Source organism: Phoca vitulina, unplaced genomic scaffold (assembly GCF_004348235.1).
Source record: "Phoca vitulina isolate PV1807 unplaced genomic scaffold, GSC_HSeal_1.0 scaffold40, whole genome shotgun sequence".
Classification (NCBI taxonomy): domain Eukaryota; kingdom Metazoa; phylum Chordata; class Mammalia; order Carnivora; family Phocidae; genus Phoca; species Phoca vitulina.
The window spans coordinates 21,292,166-21,310,363 of NW_022589743.1; the positions used below are offsets into that span (position 1 = coordinate 21,292,166).

The window sequence follows — 18,198 nt, forward strand, 5'->3', positions numbered from 1 at the left end:
TAGGTAGAGTTAACATTTTCTGTTTTGTGTGTGTGTGTGTTTTGTTTTAAGATTTTATTTTTAAGTAATCTCTACACCCAACTTGGGGCTTGAACTCACAACCCTGAGATCAGTGCATGCTCTACTGACTGAGCCAGCCAGGCACCCCTCACTTTTTCTTTATTTTATCATCCTGATTTGATTAGGATTTTTCTTAAAGATTTCTGAATTTAAAAGAACTTGTCTTAAGTGGATTCTGAATACTTCATTTATTAAACTTTCAGGTTTTTGAATTCCAAATTGGGTAGTCACTTGTGAACACTTTTGGAATAGTCCCAGGCTTTTGCTCATAAAATACAGAATGTCTTAGAGTTGAAACTCCATACCAGACTTATGGGGCTGTTCCCCATACCACTAGGCCCTTTCAAACCTAAGCCTTTGCTCATGTTGCTTTTTCCAGATTATCCTCTTAAGTCCTCTCAACTCAGGCATCACCTTTTCTGAGGCATTCTCTGACACCTCTCTCTCCTCATATTGCTCCCGTAGTCCTGGTGTATAACTGTAATACAACATTCATTGTGCTTTGTCATAACTTTATTTACAAGTTTTTTGAGATAGATTGTGAATTCTACCAAGGTAAAACATATTTTACTCATTTTTATATACCCAAGTCCCAGCACAGAGCTTAATCCTATATGTATATGTATATATAGAAGTAAATGTTAATTGAAGCTGGCAGTGAAGGGAATTAACAGACATCTTTTTTTGCTCTGGTCTCCTTTTAATTGCCTCCTACATCATCTTGTTCAAAAGGAGGGACTGCCGAGGGCCTCCCTGTGGCAGTGTGATCCCAGCTCCATTCCTCTCCCAGAGAATGTCATGGTAACGGCCAACCTCTCCCTTTGAGCCACATCTTGGACTGCAGCTGTGCTTCTGCCTGGAGAAGCCTCCCTTCGCTACCCCGTGCCCCTTCTAGACCTGTTTCACTAGCACATTTAACTTACGGTCTGAATGTGGGGAAAATTCAAGAGCATAAGTACTAAATAAAAAACCTGAACTGTGCTGGGATCAGCTGAGATATCATACATTAATAATAATCATACGCTAATAAAGAGTATTTTTGTTGGGGAATAGTTGCTGCTTGCCAACCTCAGCCTGCAGTGCTGCTGCGGAACCCTCCGCACATTTAGCTCCTGCGAGTTGCAGCAAGTCAGGCTTGCTTCTGGCACACCTCTTTTAACTGAAAGTCTTGGCAGTGAGCTAGACTGGAAGCATTCCCCCCGCTAGAGCACAGCATGTACTCTATTGCTAACCTAGGGAATGGGAGAAAAGCTGCGTGTAGCACAGAGCACCAGCTGCCTCCCGGGACAGAAAAAAAGCTGTTGTTTTCATCAGGTAGGCTGTCTGTTTCTCTCTGTTAAGTAGACTGGAGGGCATCTGGTCTGCAGGAGCTGGCATTTAATGTGAAGATGTTGAGGCCTTGTAAGACTGAATTTGTGGGTCTGATAGCCTAATTAAAGCAAGCCATGTGTGGGGGCTGCTGTACCCAAATCTATTTTTAATGGCTTAGTTCAGGGCCGGGGTGGGGGGGGGGGCGATGTCAGGATTCAAATTAGAGCACCAGATTTAATTAGTAGTTTTAGATACTCACTTTCTACAGTACTGAAAGTATATTACCTTAAGGACACAAGTCTTGGGGAAAAAAAGAGCATCAATCTAACTGTAAGACTTGTATCACCACCCTGTGGGGTGTGTCACTGTATAGTATAGCAGCTCTCAAACATTTTAATCTTAGGATCCCCTTTATAAATATAATTGAAGATTGCAAAGACGTTTATGTGAGTTGTATCTATTGATGTTTGTGAGATTTTTATATTTTGATGTTTACCAAATAAGAAATTTAAATTGGGTATATTAATTCATTTTGAAATAATAATAAAGCACCACCAAAAAAGTAATTATTTTGCAGTATACAGGTATGTTAAATTAACACATTATACACCTTAAACTTACAGTGTTTTACGTCTATTACATGTCAGTAAAGCTGGAGAAAAAATAATAAGCTCACTACATTTTAACATAAATAATACTTTTATAAAAAACAATTGTAATCTTCAAAAGTAGTGAGAAGCGTGACACTGTTTTACTTTTTTTCCCCAAATCTTTTTAAAGATTTTATTTATTTGAGAAAGAGAGTGTGTGCGCAGGAGTGTGGGGGGCGGGGGGCAGAGAGAGAGCAGACTCCACCCAATGCGGGGCTGATCCCACAACCTGCGATCACAACCTGAGCCGAAACCAAGAGTCGATGCTTAACTGACTGAGCCAGCCACCCAGGCACCCCCCAAATCTTTTTATTGTCTCCCTTAATAGAATACAGGTGGATTTTCATATCTGCTTCTGCATTCAGTGTTGTGATACTGCACATCATACTACCTCTGGAAAACTCCACTGTACACTCATGAGAGATGGGAGGAGGTGGTCCCCTGACCACACTTGGAGACCTACTGATATATTAGAAACAACTGTACAACTGTGACTTCGGAGTCAGGCACACTTTAACTCAGACCTCAGCTCTTGCAGTTGGTATTTGTATCAACTTGAACAAGTGACTTTGTGAGTCTGTCATCTCCTTTGTTGAATGGAGAAAGTGCACTGTAACTCCTAGGACAGTGTAGGGGTTAACAGGTGTTCCTTAAGTGTCTGGAACTTGGTAGAAGTGTGATTACTGTTGCTCTGGGCGTTTTTTTTTTTTTTTTTTAATTGTTTAAAGGAAAGGCCTGTATTAGTTTTGCTTGGGTTTTGTGTGAGTGTTGTGGGTTGGTTTGTTTCTAATTCTCTTCCTGTGCCTGCTCTCTACATAGAATACGTAAAATTGTTCTGTGGTCCTTATTTTCATATCTCTCTCCCTCTACCAGAAGTCAGCTCCTTGATAACAAACAATCCTGTTTATCCTCAAATCCCTAGGTCCGAGCAGAACGTATGTACACAGCAGGCATTCAGTAAAGCTTGAATGGCATATGAAACCTCAGCCTGAAATTGAACATAAGACCATATCATTGCCTCTCCCTTTCCACCAGAACTCAGTACCTTCAGTTTTGTTTCTTGAGTTCAATCTTAAATTAATTGGTTGTGGTATAAGTTGATATCAGTAAGGTAATTTTCAGAAAAATTAGAGCCATACCACTTAAGGCTCCTACTAGAGCTCAGACCATTTCAGGTAACTGTTAGCCAGCCTCCTCTTTTTTCCCATCCCACTGCCATCTTTCCCTGGGAAGGTGGCAGCAGTATGAAAAAGCAAGTAATTTATTTAACAGATATTTAGCTGTTCCTGTTTTGTGCAGAGCACCTAGAAGGATATGTTACTTGGTACAGAATCACAAAGTGCCTTCTGATGCTCTCATGTTGTCATTTATATTTTCATGGTTTTTATTAGCCCTTCAATTAGATTTGGTCTCTAACATCCAGAAGCTTATGGTCTTAGGTGTGGAAAATGGGCACATACACGGTGGACCATAATTCAGGACAAGGTGAGGACTGATGCTGAGTTTATCAGCAGCCAGCTTCAGGATTCCAGAATCTAGGATCTTGATGTTACAATGTGTGTGACGTGTGCTGTTTTTTATTTTTTTATTTATTTTTTTTTTTTTAAGATTTTTTATTTATTTATTTGAGAGAGAGAGAATGAGAGAGAGCAAGCACATGAGAGGGGGGAGGGTCAGAGGGAGAAGCAGACTCCCTGCCGAGCAGGGAGCCCGATGCGGGACTCGATCCAGGGACTCCAGGATCATGACCTGAGCCGAAGGCAGTCGCTTAACCAACTGAGCCACCCAGGCGCCCACGTGTGCTGTTTTTTAAAGTCCTACGAGGCGTGGGGTGCCTGGGTAGGATAGTCATTTAAGCATCTGACTCTCGGTTTCGGCTTGGGCCCTGATCTCATGGTGGTGAGATCCAGCCCTGCGTTGGGCTCCATGTTCAGTGCAGAGTCTGCTTGAGAGTCTCTCTTCCTCCCCCTCCCTTTATTACGTTTAAATAAATAAATGTAATAAATAAATTCTACAAGGCCCAGAAAACTCCCATGTTATGGTTCTGCCATTTCCAGGCTCTGGATGAGTCCGAAAGCGGGGAAGTAGAAGACAAAGTTGGGACTGGTTGGTACAAAATTACAGAATGCTAAGGAAAATTAGGCCCACGATTCAAATTCACACTCAGTTAACATTTATTGAAACCGTAAACTAAGTTCTTTCCCCCGTGTCATGTAATAGTCTTAACTACTCTACAAGGTAGGTAGTGCTATTCCTGTTTTCCAAATGAAGAAGTTGATATCCAGACAAATTCAATAATTTGCTTAGCTTATGTATTTGGTAGATGATGGGACCAGGTTTTGATCTTTTCTCTTAAGCCCAGCAATCTTTACACTTAACTGTGTTGCCTTTATTTTGTAGGCCATGGAAGTCACTTTCAATTTTTTTTTGCTGGGGAGGTAAATGGTAAAAATAGAGTTATGGTTCTAATGTTTCTAAAGAGACCCCTTCTCCACCCAGATGCTCCCAACCAGTAGTCACACAAGTGGCTCAGGTTCATGAAGTGTCGTTTAATCTGTTGGAAAGAATTTTCCTTGACTCTGTCAGCAGCCAGGCGTTAAGTTCACACTTGTTTCCCAAATCTCTTATGAGCGAGTCATATAATCTCACTGCTACCATATCCCTACCTCTGTAATCACTCCTACACTAATTTCTTTCCTCATTCACCCCTTCCTGCCCCCAAATGATAAATGAGATAAAATCCTTTGTTCTACAGTTGACCCTTGAACAACGCAGGGGTTAGGGGCCCTGGCCTCCCCCACAGTCAAAGATCTGCATATAACTTTTGACTCCCTGAAAACTTTACTAATTGCCTACTATTGGCTGGGATAACATAACATGATAAACTAAATAGTCAATTAACGCATTTTGGACATTATATGTACTATAACCATATTCTTAAAATAAGCTAGAGAAAAGAAAATGTCAAGAAAATCACATGGAAGAGAAAATACATTTACAGTACTCTATGTATTTATCGAATAAAATCTGTGAGTGGACTCATGCAGCTCAAACTCCTGCTGTTGGAGAGTCAACTCTATATAAGAAGTCCAGTGTAATCAATCATCTTTTTAAAGGCACACGTGAAAGGAGTAACCATGGGAGGAGTGGAAAATGGATGCAATGGAGCCATCTGATTCTTACTGTCTCCTCCTTAGGTGGGAATGATTGAGGAGGCAGAACAGTGGCATGTGGCTAAAAGGCTGTTTGTGGAAAGGTTTAAGGGCACTCTGTAAAGTCATGTGTCTCGTTTTTTTTTATCCCCATCTTCCTTCCTTCCCTAGTCATCTTTAGGCAGGCCGTGAGAAGCTGCAGCCATGTCTGATTTTGTGGAAAGCGAGGCCGAGGAGTCAGAGGAAGAGTACAATGATGAAGGCGAAGTGGTGCCCCGAGTCACCAAGAAATTTGTGGAAGAGGAGGATGACGGTGAGGAGGCCCCAGCCTCAAGCTTCTCCCCACTATTGCTAAGCTTTGGATAGTTGGATTCTTGCTGATGAAAGGCTCAGGCTGAGCACAGAAGTTATCACACATGAGGTACCAGCTTGAGAATTTTCAGTAATTTATAGAAAATACTTACTGAGCATCTGCTATATGCCAGGCGCTGTGCCTAGAACTAGAAATATAAAATAAAGACCCTGCTGTCGTGGAGTTTACATTAGTGGGAGGGGACAGACAGTAAACCAACAAATAAATACATAGGTAATGTTTTCCTCTTGTAGAGACCTAGGAGTGTTGGTATTTATGTGCCCAGTTTCCTATTTCTCTGGCCAAAGTCAACCATTAGTGACCCTCAGCAGAGTAGAACCATGAAATAGCTTTAAAGACAGAAAGGTAAACGTAAGTTTTATCAAAAGAATTACGGATAAAAGAAGTAATATAGCCGCTGAATTTATAAACTAAGAGGAAAACAAAGATTATTGGTGGCTCTAAAGCCCCTAGTGTGATTTTGAAGAGCCCAAGTAATTAGGAAAATCATCTTGCCTAAAGACAGGTGGTGAACATAGAAAGGAGATCGTCCTTTTCCAGATGCTGCTCCTCTAAGTCAGTGGCCATGTTTTACATCTTTAGATGAGGCTGAAAAGTTAACATGGCACTCATATCCTTAGCTTCAGAGCAGAGAGAGAATCACAGTAAAGCAGGTGGCCCTGCCCCACCTCAGCCCGTTACCCAAACTCCATGCCTCAAACATGCATGTTTTCCAGATGAGGAGGAGGAGGAGGAGAACCTAGATGATCAGGATGAGCAAGGCAATCTGAAAGGCTTTATCAATGATGATGACGATGAAGATGAAGGGGAGGAGGATGAGGGTAGTGACTCTGGTGATTCAGAAGATGATGTTGGCCACAAGAAGAGAAAACGCAGTGAGTAGTCTCTCCTCAGTCAAGCGAGGCTGGGGTGGAAGTTGCAGTGGAGAAGGGGACTCCCCGTCACCATGCGTAACACTTTGTTTTCTCCAGCATCTTTTGATGACCGCCTGGAGGATGATGATTTTGACCTCATTGAGGAGAATTTGGGTGTCAAAGTCAAAAGAGGAGTAAGTGTCATTCTTTGTCTCTGTCCCTGGGATGAAGGAAAAAGGCCTTGAAATTCAGTGATTTCTGGGGCATGAGGCACCTCCAGAACAGTTTGGGAAGCATCAGAGAAGAGAAAGTTGCTCTGTGCCCTTGTGCTGTGGCAACTAGATTTGCATCCCAGATCTGGGTACCTGTTAGAGAAAGGCTTGTCAGAGTTTCAAGGGTGGGCCTTGGTGCTGAAAGAGCATCACGTAACGTGTTCTTTGCCATCCCCTTGGTCAGCAGAACTTTGGTGGGGAAATGGCAATGAGATTAGAAAGCAAGCATCCTTATGCCAGTCCCCTCAGACCCTGATGAGACAGGTTTTCCCACCCCTAGCAAAAATACCGACGTGTCAAAAAAATGTCAGATGACGAGGATGACGACGAGGAGGAATATGGCAAAGAGGAACATGAAAAAGAGGCAATTGCAGAGGAGATCTTCCAGGACGGGGAAGGGGAAGAAGGGCAGGAAGCCGTGGAGGCCCCCATGGCTCCTCCAGAGGAGGAGGAGGAAGATGATGAAGAATCAGGTATGTGGCATCAGGCTGGGAAGCTTGGGTTTGGGTGGGTGTTGGGATTGCCTAGCCCCTACGAGCAGGGTGGGAAACCATTCTTCAGCTACAGGCCCCCAGCATTTGACAGAAAGAAGTTCATTTGGAGGAGCCTCCCTACTCTTCTCCTCAGTGGCCACTCACATAGGAACTAAAGCCATTCAGTCCTGGGTCATGCCCTGCCTCTGAGCACTAATCCCTTCCTTCCCTGCCCAGACATTGATGACTTCATTGTGGATGATGATGGACAGCCTCTGAAAAAACCTAAGTGGCGGAAAAAGCTTCCCGGATACACAGATGCGTGAGTGGGGTCTGGTACGGGGTGGTGATAAAGGCATCTGAGTAGACATAGTCAGGAAGGAGGATGTCAGAGGTTTCTGCCAAAAATGAGACGTCCCAGCTCTCAACGTTTTTGCTTCCCCGCCTCAGATAACCTTTACTAGGCAGGAATGTCAGACTGCTCCTAGAAGCCCTGAGAGCTCTCTGCATTATAGGGCCAGTGTGGGCTCAGGGTGGAGTCACGTGTGTAGGCCTCCATCCAGCCTCCCTCTACACCTGCAGCTCCGTGTTTATTTATTTATATGTTGGCCTTCTAAGTATAATTTTGTTGCAGGAAAGCTTTTGCTCTAAGGGAATACTGTAATGTCTTAGCAAAAGATGGATCTGCTGAGCAGAGTGTGGACCTATCTGCCCTGTTGCTGTTTGATCCCTGACACTGGCACACACCAACCATGGGCTTTTTTTCTTCCAGAAATATCCCCCAACTAAGTCTTTATTCCACAGTAAATATGCTTTTTTCATTTACCTTTCTCTTAATCTTCTTTGTTTCCTTTGGGGCAAGTCAAGGATCTATGCATGGGCTGCATCTCTCTCCTCTCACCAGAACCTGGGCCAACTGCCTCTTGCTGTCACCCACAGGGCCCTGCAGGAAGCCCAGGAGATTTTTGGTGTGGACTTTGACTATGATGAGTTTGAGAAATACAATGAGTATGATGAAGAACTGGAGGAAGAGTATGAGTATGAGGATGATGAGGCTGAGGGTGAGATCCGAGTGCGCCCCAAGAAGACCACCAAGAAACGTGTGAGCCGCAGGAGCATCTTCGAGATGTATGAGCCCAGCGAGCTGGAAAGCAGCCACCTCACAGATCAGGACAATGAAATCCGAGCCACCGACCTGCCTGAGAGGTTCCAGGTAAGAAAGCACCAGCTTCTGTAACTTCTGCCCATGTGTAATCACTGTCCTGAGCCTCCTTGCTCCAAGCGCTGTAGCAGAGGAACAGTCTAACAACAATCTGATATTGAATGGTATGTAGGAAGTTGGCTTTGAACCCCACCTGACCAGGGGGTGCAGGGAGTCCAGCTCTTAGAGAAGGCTCTTGTGCTGCTTATGGTTCTTGAAATGGCACTCTTTCTTTAGTAGATACATAAGGTATCTACTTCATGCCAGGACAACACTCTTCCAGGGTGCTGGAAATGTGTGTCTGGAACACACGTTTCTCTCCTGAAGTGGTGTGTGTTTCCCACAGGGGATACAGGATAAAGTCAGTCTCATTGTTGTCTTATCCCCCACAGCTCCGCTCCATCCCAGTTAAGGGGGCTGAAGATGATGAACTAGAAGAAGAAGCTGACTGGATCTACAGGAATGCCTTTGCCACACCAACCATTTCTCTGCAGGTATCCAAAAAAAGATCCTTCTGTTTGACATGAACTGGAAGCCACTTCATCAAGATGAAGACCTCCTCCTCCCATGCCCCAGATGTCTATGTGCCTAGTACAGGACAGTATGAGTGTGTGTATGTGTATGAGAGATTTTTCTGGATTTCATCTGACAAGGTTATCCTTTGACATGAAACAGTTTCACGCATGGTAAGACGAAACAAGTAACAGCATTGTTGCTGTTTCTTTTTTCTTCTGGCTCTAGGAAAGCTGTGATTATCTAGACCGAGGGCAGCCAACCAGCAGCTTCAGTCGAAAAGGGCCCAGCACAATTCAGAAGATTAAAGAAGCCTTGGGCTTCATGCGAAATCAACACTTTGAGGTAGCACCTCAAGCTCTCTAATGGCCCATTGGTTAGAAATTCAGCTGGGGGGGGGCGCACCTGGGTGGCTCAGTCAGTTGAGTGTCCAGCTCTTGATTTCGGCTCAGGTCGTGATCGTGGGATCAAGCCCCACGTCAGGCTCTGCGCTGGGCATGGAACCTGCTTTAGATTGTCTCCATGTCCCTCTGCCCACCCTCACCCCCACCCCCCGCTTGTGCGCATGCTCTTTCTCTCTCTCTCTCTCTCTCTCTCTCTCTCTCTCTGTCTCAAAAAAAATTCACCTGGGGGTGAGGGAAAGGGGAGCTACCTGTCAGGTGGGGAGCCCCCTTCTGTTCTCAGATGTGGTCCGTTGGCTCAAGAGTGTGAGAACCAGGGCGCCTGGGTGGCTCAGTTGGTTAAGCAACTGCCTTCGGCTCAGGTCATGATCCTGGAGTCCCTGGATCGAGTCCTGCTTCTCCCTCTGACCCTCCCCCCTCTCATGTGCTCTCTCTCTCTCATTCTCTCTGTCTCAAATAAATAAATAAAATCTTTAAAAAAAAAAAAAAAAAAGAATGTGAGAACCAAAGGAGACTCTAGTGATCAGGAGAACAATGCTACCTATCTGCAGCATCGTTTTCCACCATGGGGGAGAGCACATGCCCTTAAGGAGCCTGTGAGGGAGGTCAGGCTTCCGACTGTTGAATTTTCTGGTGCTATTTTACCCCTCTGGCAAAGGAGCTCCTTACAGATCTTTCCACTCTGGTTGACTGCAGTCTCCCTGCCGTTCTAGGTGCCTTTTATTGCTTTCTACCGTAAGGAGTATGTGGAACCTGAGTTGCACATCAATGACCTGTGGAGGGTGTGGCAGTGGGATGAAAAGGTAAGATGGATCCGTGCCCCGCTAAGAGGCTGAGGTGTGGATTGGGCACCACTACTACCGGAGCCCAAGCCTCCTATACATACCATGGCAGCCCAAACCTCCCCAGCCTGTCAAGCTCCCCCCCAGGGTCTCCTAGTAAGGAACAGAGCAGCCTCAGGTCTCCAAGGCCAAACACCAGCCCCTACTCCTGCCTTGTCTCCTCCTAGTGGACCCAACTGAGGATCCGCAAAGAGAACCTAACACGGCTATTTGAGAAGATGCAGGCTTATCAGTACGAGCAGATATCCGCTGACCCTGACAAACCCCTTGCTGATGGCATCCGGGCTCTGGATACCACCGACATGGAGAGGTGACGTGTGCAGGGTTTATTCCATTATAAGGAATAAGCTCAGACCAAAGGCGGGCCCCCAGGGAGCAGCATAACCTACAAAATCCTCAGCACAGGGCCCGTCCCTTAGAAATCCAATTTGTCCCCACATCAAAAGTGATCTTTCTGGCAGGCAAAATCATCTTAGTTATCTATATTGATGTAAAATGTTAAAAGGTTAAGACAGTTATGTTTGCCGATCTGAGAATTCCCTGCATGTAAAGTTACATGGGAAACCAAATTATAACCAGAAAGTGGCTTGATGAGCCTGCAATCAGTGTGGAGTGTGGGAAGGGAGCAGATGACTTCAGTGGCCAGTGTCATGAAGCTGGGGGGTGGGGGGGCAGACTTCTCAAGGACTCTGAACTTTGCTAGAGATATGATGCTTCAACTTCATCTCCATTTCTAACAACCACCGACCACCATTTGACATATTCCTTCTCTAAGATACCTTGGTTGCAAGTAAGTCATGGTCTAGTGGTGCTGTATAGCTCTAATAATTGAAGAATACAGGCACCCATCCCAGTTGGGATCTTGCCTCACGGGAATTGGACCTCTTGTAGCAGAACTGGGTTTATATTCTTACTCAGTGATAATTGAGGTCTTCTGTTTCTTTCCTCCAGGCTTAAGGATGTGCAGTCAATGGATGAGCTGAAAGATGTCTACAACCATTTCTTGCTTTATTATGGTCGTGATATCCCCAAGATGCAAAATGCTGCCAAGGCCAGCCGCAAGAAGCTGAAGCGTGTACGGGAGGAGGGAGATGAGGAAGGCGAGTGCTGGAAAAGAAAACCCAGGAGGCTTGATGGCCATGCCGTCCCCTAGGACGACCTGGGCTGAATGCCCTTTGGGGCTTCTCTCTACATGTGTCAGATCCTCGGGAATGACTGGAAACTGGAGCACTAACTCATGATTTCTTCCCAGGTGAGGGTGAAGAGGCAGAAGATGAGGAGCAGAGGGGCCCAGAGCTCAAACAGGCCTCCCGCCGAGATATGTACACCATCTGCCAGAGCGCTGGGCTAGGTAAAAGCTAGTTGCTTTGTGTCCTGGGTTTTGCAGCCATGAGCAAGGGGAGTTCCCTGGTAGTCGCTGGTGGGCAGGAAGAGGACTTGACATCTGAGAGAATCACCAGTCCAGTTCTGAACACTGGCCCCCCCGCACCCACACCCACCCCACAGTAATGGCCAGGCCTTTCCCTAACTTCCTAAAGGAATGGGAAGCTCACATGATCAGAGAGATGGAGTCCATCCTATCTCTGAGATGTTCTTTTAGTAAACTATAATTTCCACCTTAGTTCTGAGCCCAGGAGTCACAGAAAATTCTTGTTTCTTCTGCCTCATAACAGCCTGTCAGGTGCTTAAAGGCAGTTTTACTATTCCTTGTAAACTTCCTCGTCCTGCTTTTTCATGACCTTTTTAAGGTCTAGTGCCCAGAATTGCTGCTCTGGATTCAGAGAGCAAAGAAATTTGTCAGCCCAGCTGTTGTCTTACCTTTCACCCTCCTGTTTGCTTCAGATGGTCTGGCCAAAAAGTTTGGGCTTACTCCGGAGCAATTTGGGGAAAACCTCCGGGACAGCTATCAGCGGCACGAGACAGAGCAGTTCCCTGCAGAGCCTTTGGAGCTGGCCAAGGATTACGTTTGCAGGTAGGCGGGCAGCAAGTGGCTGGCAGGAGGAGGGGCCTGAGGGCCAGACACTGTCATCCTGCAGCTGCCCCATTTTCCCCACAGCCAGTTCCCTACGCCAGAAGCTGTGCTGGAAGGTGCCCGCTACATGGTAGCCCTGCAGATTGCCCGAGAGCCCCTTGTCCGACAGGTGCTGAGGCAGACCTTCCAGGAGAGAGCCAAGCTCAATATAACCCCCACCAAGAAAGGTAGAAAGGTGAGCTGGGTGAAGGGTTTTGATCCAAGACATAGCCCAGGTCTGTGTCGACTGAACTGAGTTTCTTGCTTTCGTGCGCAGCTGAGCCGTCTGCCTGTGAGCAGAGAGGCAGTCTTTTCTCCCAAGGTCAAGCCAGCTTATCTGAGCCTTCTCTAAGAGCTGGACTCCCTGCATCCCCTGGTCAGGGCATCAGTAGGCTGATAATTCCTCTTGATGTCTGCAGGATGTGGATGAGGCCCACTACGCTTATTCCTTCAAATACTTAAAGAACAAGCCTGTTAAGGAACTGAGAGATGACCAGTTCCTCAAGATATGCTTGGCTGAAGATGAAGGGCTACTCACCATTGACATCAGTATAGACATGAAGGGGGTAGAAGGGTAAGCAAAGCTCTGGGGTGGGGGCTCTTTGAGGAAGGGCTCGATGAGGGAGGGGTCCTTCAAGAATGTGAACCGCAGTTTCAGAGTTGAGCGAGCCATTGTCCCTGGCTCACTCAAGGTTTGTGGACATCTGAGTATCCCCTGTCCTCCATCCCCGACACTGCCGTGTTGTCTGTCCTCAGCTACGGCAATGACCAGACATATTTCGAAGAGATCAAACAGTTTTACTATCGAGATGAGTTCAGCCACCAGGTGCAGGAGTGGAACCGGCAGCGCACTATGGCCATCGAACGAGCTTTGCAGCAGTTCCTCTATGTGCAGATGGCCAAAGAACTCAAGAACAAGCTGCTGGCCGAAGCCAAAGAATATGTCATAAAGGTGAAGACAGAAACTCATGGTCTTTGGTCCTGTGATTTCCCCAAACTAGAGCTGAGAGTGCAGGAACTCCTTAATAGTAGTCTTCTAGCTAATGGAGAAGCACTGAGGGCAAGGGGAGGGTAATCACAGGGAGCGCAAACAAGGCCATGGATCACTCCAAGACCTCCCCATTTGAACAGCCTCTTGGCTTGCCACCCCCAATCCAAACGTTCTTTGTTTATATTACTGTTCTCTGTATACTCCCCTGTTTCCAAAAGCAAGGTATGCCTTAGCACCATAAGCCCGCCAAGGGCTAGGAGCAAGTGCGCATGTCAGTACAACCTTGGCACATGCGCACCTGCATCCTGTTTCCACGGCACACTTGGTGAGCCTCTCGGCCCTAGTGTCTGGTGTGTCTCCTCCTCAGGCCTGTAGTCGCAAACTCTACAACTGGTTGAGGGTCGCACCCTACCGGCCAGATCAACAGGTAGAGGAAGATGATGACTTTATGGATGAGAACCAAGGGAAGGGCATCCGCGTTCTAGGCATCGCTTTCTCCTCTGCCAGGTACCTGCTCGTTCGTGCCTGCCCAGCCTCACCCCTTCCCTGACTTCCTAATCTCATTCTTTTCTTAGTTATATTCTTTTATTTCTGATTGTTGCACTATTCTTTTCCGGTCTGGTTGGCAGAGATCACCCTGTGTTCTGCGCCCTGGTCAACGGCGAAGGAGAAGTGACAGACTTCCTTCGGCTGCCCCATTTTACCAAACGGCGAACTGCATGGAGAGAGGAAGAACGGGAAAAGAAGGCAAGTGGCTGGGACAGGGTAACCAAGTGTACACCTTAAGTGCATTTTACAATTCCATGGGGATATGTGTTTATGGTCTACGCAACGTCCCATGCAAGACCCTCGTTATCTCTACCTGGTTGCTGAACCCTGGAGTCCTGGGAGAAGCCTCACTTCCATAAGCAGTAGATGGCGCTCAAGTTCTGGTGCAGAATTTACTTCTGGCTGGAGGCCAAGTCCTAGGCCTTGTGTGCTTCTGGGAGCTGCCATTATGGCCTTAGTTCTTACCAGCATCTGGGTCATCCTGTTCCAGCAGCTGAAAGCCAGTGAGGCATTAAGCCAACCTTTTCCCAGCTTTAGCTTTCAGTGTTTTTTTCCAAGGAAGGAGAAATTTGAATTCATCTCACGTATATGTTTCTGAATTTTTTTTAACCTAATGGTATCTTTCCATTTTGCCAAGAGAGGTGCATCCTAAAGTAATTTTTAACAACCTTTTTTTTTTTTAAGATTTTATTTATTTGAGAGAGCAAGAGAAATAGAGAAAGCATAAGCAGGGGGGAGAAGGAGAAGCAGGCTCCCCACTGAGCAGGGAGCCCGACGTCAGGCTCAATCCCAGGACCCTGGGATCATGACCTGAGCGGAAGGCAGACGCTTAACCTACTGAGCCACCCAGGCACCCCATTAACAACCATTTTAAAAAAAAAAAAACACTGAAATGAGATTACAATAGTCCTGACAACCAAATAGTGGTTTATGTTAGCAAAACCCAAGTATGTTTGGATCAGTCAGAGGAGCATGGGACTCTTGATCTCAAGGTTGTTGAGATCAAGCCCCACGTTGAGTGTAAAGATTACTAAAAAGGAAGGAAAAGAAGAAAAGGAAGACCCAAGTGTGTTTGACCACAACCAACTATGAGCCAGAAGTATAGTAACTTTAGAAAATGTTAACGGATATATGACATTCAAACCAGAGATCTTAGTTTCCTTGTTTTATGTTCCAGTTAGACAGTGTGTGTGCATCATGTCTAACTTGGACCTTACCATTCTCTGGTCTTAAAAGGTCTTGGCACTACTTAGGGAGAGAAAACTGTTAGAAATCTCCCTATCTTCAGAGCCATTTAGTTCCAGTTTTATTTCAATCCAGGCTCAAGACATTGAAACCCTAAAGAAATTTCTTCTGAACAAAAAGCCTCATGTGGTGACAGTTGCAGGAGAAAACAGGTAGGGGCACCAGGGGATCAGACTAAATTAACTCATCCCTTCTTATTGAATCTGGCATATGCCTCTAACAAAGCGGGCATATGCCTCTAACAAAGCGGACATATGCCTCTGTAGACCCTTGGTAAATTTCCCATCCCCAGGGGGTAGTTCTTTGTCTTCAAAGCCCTTTCCCTACCACCCTACCCCCATCCCAGCCCTGAGTCTGTCTATTCCTGAGAAACAATTCAGAAAGAGCCCTGACCCAAAACTCCTCATCCCTCCAGGGACGCCCAGATGTTGATTGAAGATGTGAAGCGCATTGTGCATGAGCTGGACCAGGGCCAACAGCTGTCCTCTATTGGGGTGGAGCTGGTTGATAACGAGTTGGCCATTCTCTATATGAACAGCAAGAAATCGGAGGTAATGCCGGAGCCCCCATTCTTGGGACCTGAACAAGTAAGAGCTGTCAATTCCAGGGAAATTTAATAGGGATACGAGAGTGATCAAGGGCACAGGACTGCACTTATTCACTTACCCATGTGGGGGTGCTTCATTTTGCCAGTCATGGCTCAGATTGGGAGCCCTGCAGATTAAATTGGCCCCAGAGAAGATGAGAAAGTGACTTAAGGCTAGAACACTTTGAATTTCCTTTTGTTGTTCAGAGCTAAGGGAACTTAATGGTCCTACTGGTCTTCATTTGACTCTAGGCAGAGTTCCGGGATTACCCTCCAGTGCTGAGACAAGCCGTCTCCCTGGCCCGGCGCATCCAGGACCCTCTGATTGAATTTGCCCAGGTGTGCAGCTCTGATGAAGACATCCTGTGTCTCAAGTTTCATCCCTTGCAGGTGAGTAGGGTTTGAGAGGCAAGCCTGGGCGGACAGAATGGCACAGGAACCTTACCCCTGCCTGCTCTGTGTCCACAGGAGCACGTGGTGAAAGAGGAGCTGCTCAACGCCTTGTACTGTGAATTTATCAACCGAGTCAATGAGGTTGGTGTCGATGTCAACCGTGCCATCGCCCACCCGTACAGCCAGGCCTTGATCCAGTATGTCTGTGGCCTGGGACCTCGAAAAGGGACCCATCTCCTCAAGGTAGGATGGGGTTGAATCAGAAAATTAAAAAAGTTCCCATTTCATTGAGCCTTTACACTCTGCCAGCATGATTTGACAAAAGACCAAGGTCAGAGAGATAAAGGGACTTGACCAGAGACATCCAGCTCGTGAGAGTCCAAGTCAGACTTGAGACCCAGGTGGCCACAGCTGTGCTCTTCATTACTATACTATGGGAAAGATAGCCATAAACCAAGATTTAAAATGGATGGAAGAAAGTGAGAAGAGTACCAGACACAAACCTCAGGATAGTGGTTTATTACAGTGGAAAAAAAAGGGCTTTCAGTCAGGAGTTGGTGGGGGGAAGGGGTATGCAGGGAGCTTTAGAAGTATTAGTAATATTCTTTAAGATGAGTGATGGGTACTTGGGTATATATTTTATCATTAACTTTTTTTTTTTTTTTTTTTTTTTTTTAAGATTTTTTGGGTTGGGGGCGCCTGGGTGGCTCAATTGGTTAAGTGACTGCCTTAGGCTCAGGTCATGATCCTGGGGTCCCGGGATGGAGTCCCATATCGGGCTCCCTGCTCAGTGGGGAGTCTGCTTCTCCCTCTGACCCTCCCCCCTCTCATGCTCTCTCTCTCTCTCACTCACTCATTCTCTCTCTCTCAAGTAAATAAAATCTTTAAAAAAAAAAAAAAAGATTTTTTATTTTTTTTAAGTAATATCTACACCCAACATGGGATTCGAACTCACAACCCCAAGATCAGAAGTCACATGCTCTTCCAACCGAGCCAGCCAGGCGCCCCATTTTATCGTTAATTTTAAGCCATACATTAGTTATGTATTATTTTTGGCAGGTTGACGTAGTTCACTAAAATAATTTTTTTAAATACAGACAGTATGGAATAGTGCCCAGTTAGATATTGAGGCATGGGGACAGAGTTTCCATCACGGAGGGTTTCCCAGGAACCTGAAAGCAGGCGGGGAGAGTGGGGCCTGCCTGCTGCTCTGGCTCACTCCATGCCTCTCCTCTAGATCCTGAAGCAAAACAACACCAGGCTCGAGAGCCGGACCCAGCTGGTCACCATGTGCCACATGGGTCCCAAAGTCTTCATGAATTGTGCTGGCTTCCTCAAGATTGACACGGCCTCCCTGGGGGACAGGTGATGCCCTCTGCCTGGGTGGGCCAGGAGGAATTCCCTTGGGCTTTGCTTTGGGGATTCAGGGAATTAGGGCTGTCAAAGGGCCCAAGGTATTTGAATTAAATATTTTAAAGCAAAGGTGAGGAACCTTTATTAAGTCAAGAGCCTCTGACCTATGGAAAAGATCGGTTCAATTATATGAAGCTTTTTTTGTGTGAGAAAAACCTAAAAAGAACCAACTTACTTTTTAAATTAAGGACAGGAAACATACAAGGCTTTGTTCAGTAAACACAAACATGTTCTGTTATGATCTGCCATGATTAGATAAGGGTGGGACTAGCAGGGGCAATGGAAAAGGAGTGTGGGGGTATGAGGAAATAAGGAAGGGGGAGAGAGATTCGGTATGTTTTGAGATGATGTTATTGAGAGAAAGTTCTATTCACTTGGACTTTGGACTTCACTATTGACCTCTTCCTCTCCAGAAGTTATCAACTCAGTCTTTGGAGGATCTTTTCCACGGGCACATAGCTCCTCATTCAGTAATGGAAATCAGTGGGGAAATAGGCTTCAAGTTCTAAAACTTCATTTTCCACCCAGCTTTGCTGTAACACTCCACGAATAACATAGGTCCATGTGAGTGCACGGGCGAGACCAGCCTGGGAAGGCTTTATGGGGGAAAATAGCTGCCAGCAAATTGTCAGAAGTCTTTTTCCCCCTTCTTGTTTTATCTTATTATAACACTTATTTAAGTTCGTGATATAAAATTCAATGTATAGCAGTATTATGCAGAAAGTGGAAGTCCCCCATAATCCCACCCCCCAGAGATAACTACCATAACAATTTGGTGTATACTACAACGTTCCTAAATTTTATTTTTGCTATGCATTTACTAACTACCCATTTACTACAAAAATGGGGTCATACGGTTCATAGTGTTTTGCAGTGCATTCTTCACGTATCAGTATATTGTGGTCATC

General features: G+C 45.8%; 1 protein-coding gene across 2 annotated transcripts in view; it reads left to right on the forward strand.

Moving 5' to 3' along the window:
* SUPT6H (SPT6 homolog, histone chaperone and transcription elongation factor) overlaps nucleotides 1–18,198 on the forward strand; it is a 32,395-nt gene that overhangs the window by 4,541 nt on the left and 9,656 nt on the right. The window contains exons 1-24 of one of the 2 annotated variants that reach the window (XM_032428676.1): nucleotides 1,110–1,374; nucleotides 5,345–5,486; nucleotides 6,263–6,421; nucleotides 6,518–6,594; nucleotides 6,953–7,145; nucleotides 7,383–7,467; nucleotides 8,085–8,358; nucleotides 8,739–8,840; nucleotides 9,088–9,204; nucleotides 9,974–10,063; nucleotides 10,270–10,412; nucleotides 11,054–11,202; nucleotides 11,355–11,453; nucleotides 11,945–12,074; nucleotides 12,159–12,309; nucleotides 12,533–12,687; nucleotides 12,870–13,065; nucleotides 13,472–13,611; nucleotides 13,734–13,851; nucleotides 14,974–15,050; nucleotides 15,314–15,449; nucleotides 15,737–15,874; nucleotides 15,953–16,120; nucleotides 17,115–17,242. In XM_032428676.1, coding sequence (XP_032284567.1) covers nucleotides 5,378–5,486; nucleotides 6,263–6,421; nucleotides 6,518–6,594; nucleotides 6,953–7,145; nucleotides 7,383–7,467; nucleotides 8,085–8,358; nucleotides 8,739–8,840; nucleotides 9,088–9,204; nucleotides 9,974–10,063; nucleotides 10,270–10,412; nucleotides 11,054–11,202; nucleotides 11,355–11,453; nucleotides 11,945–12,074; nucleotides 12,159–12,309; nucleotides 12,533–12,687; nucleotides 12,870–13,065; nucleotides 13,472–13,611; nucleotides 13,734–13,851; nucleotides 14,974–15,050; nucleotides 15,314–15,449; nucleotides 15,737–15,874; nucleotides 15,953–16,120; nucleotides 17,115–17,242 — 3,134 coding nt within the window. In that variant the 5' untranslated portion in view covers nucleotides 1,110–1,374; nucleotides 5,345–5,377. Of the gene's footprint in view, nucleotides 1–1,109; nucleotides 1,375–5,344; nucleotides 5,487–6,262; nucleotides 6,422–6,517; nucleotides 6,595–6,952; nucleotides 7,146–7,382; nucleotides 7,468–8,084; nucleotides 8,359–8,738; nucleotides 8,841–9,087; nucleotides 9,205–9,973; nucleotides 10,064–10,269; nucleotides 10,413–11,053; nucleotides 11,203–11,354; nucleotides 11,454–11,944; nucleotides 12,075–12,158; nucleotides 12,310–12,532; nucleotides 12,688–12,869; nucleotides 13,066–13,471; nucleotides 13,612–13,733; nucleotides 13,852–14,973; nucleotides 15,051–15,313; nucleotides 15,450–15,736; nucleotides 15,875–15,952; nucleotides 16,121–17,114; nucleotides 17,243–18,198 lie in introns of those variants that run through there. The other variant, XM_032428675.1, reaches the window with a different exon arrangement.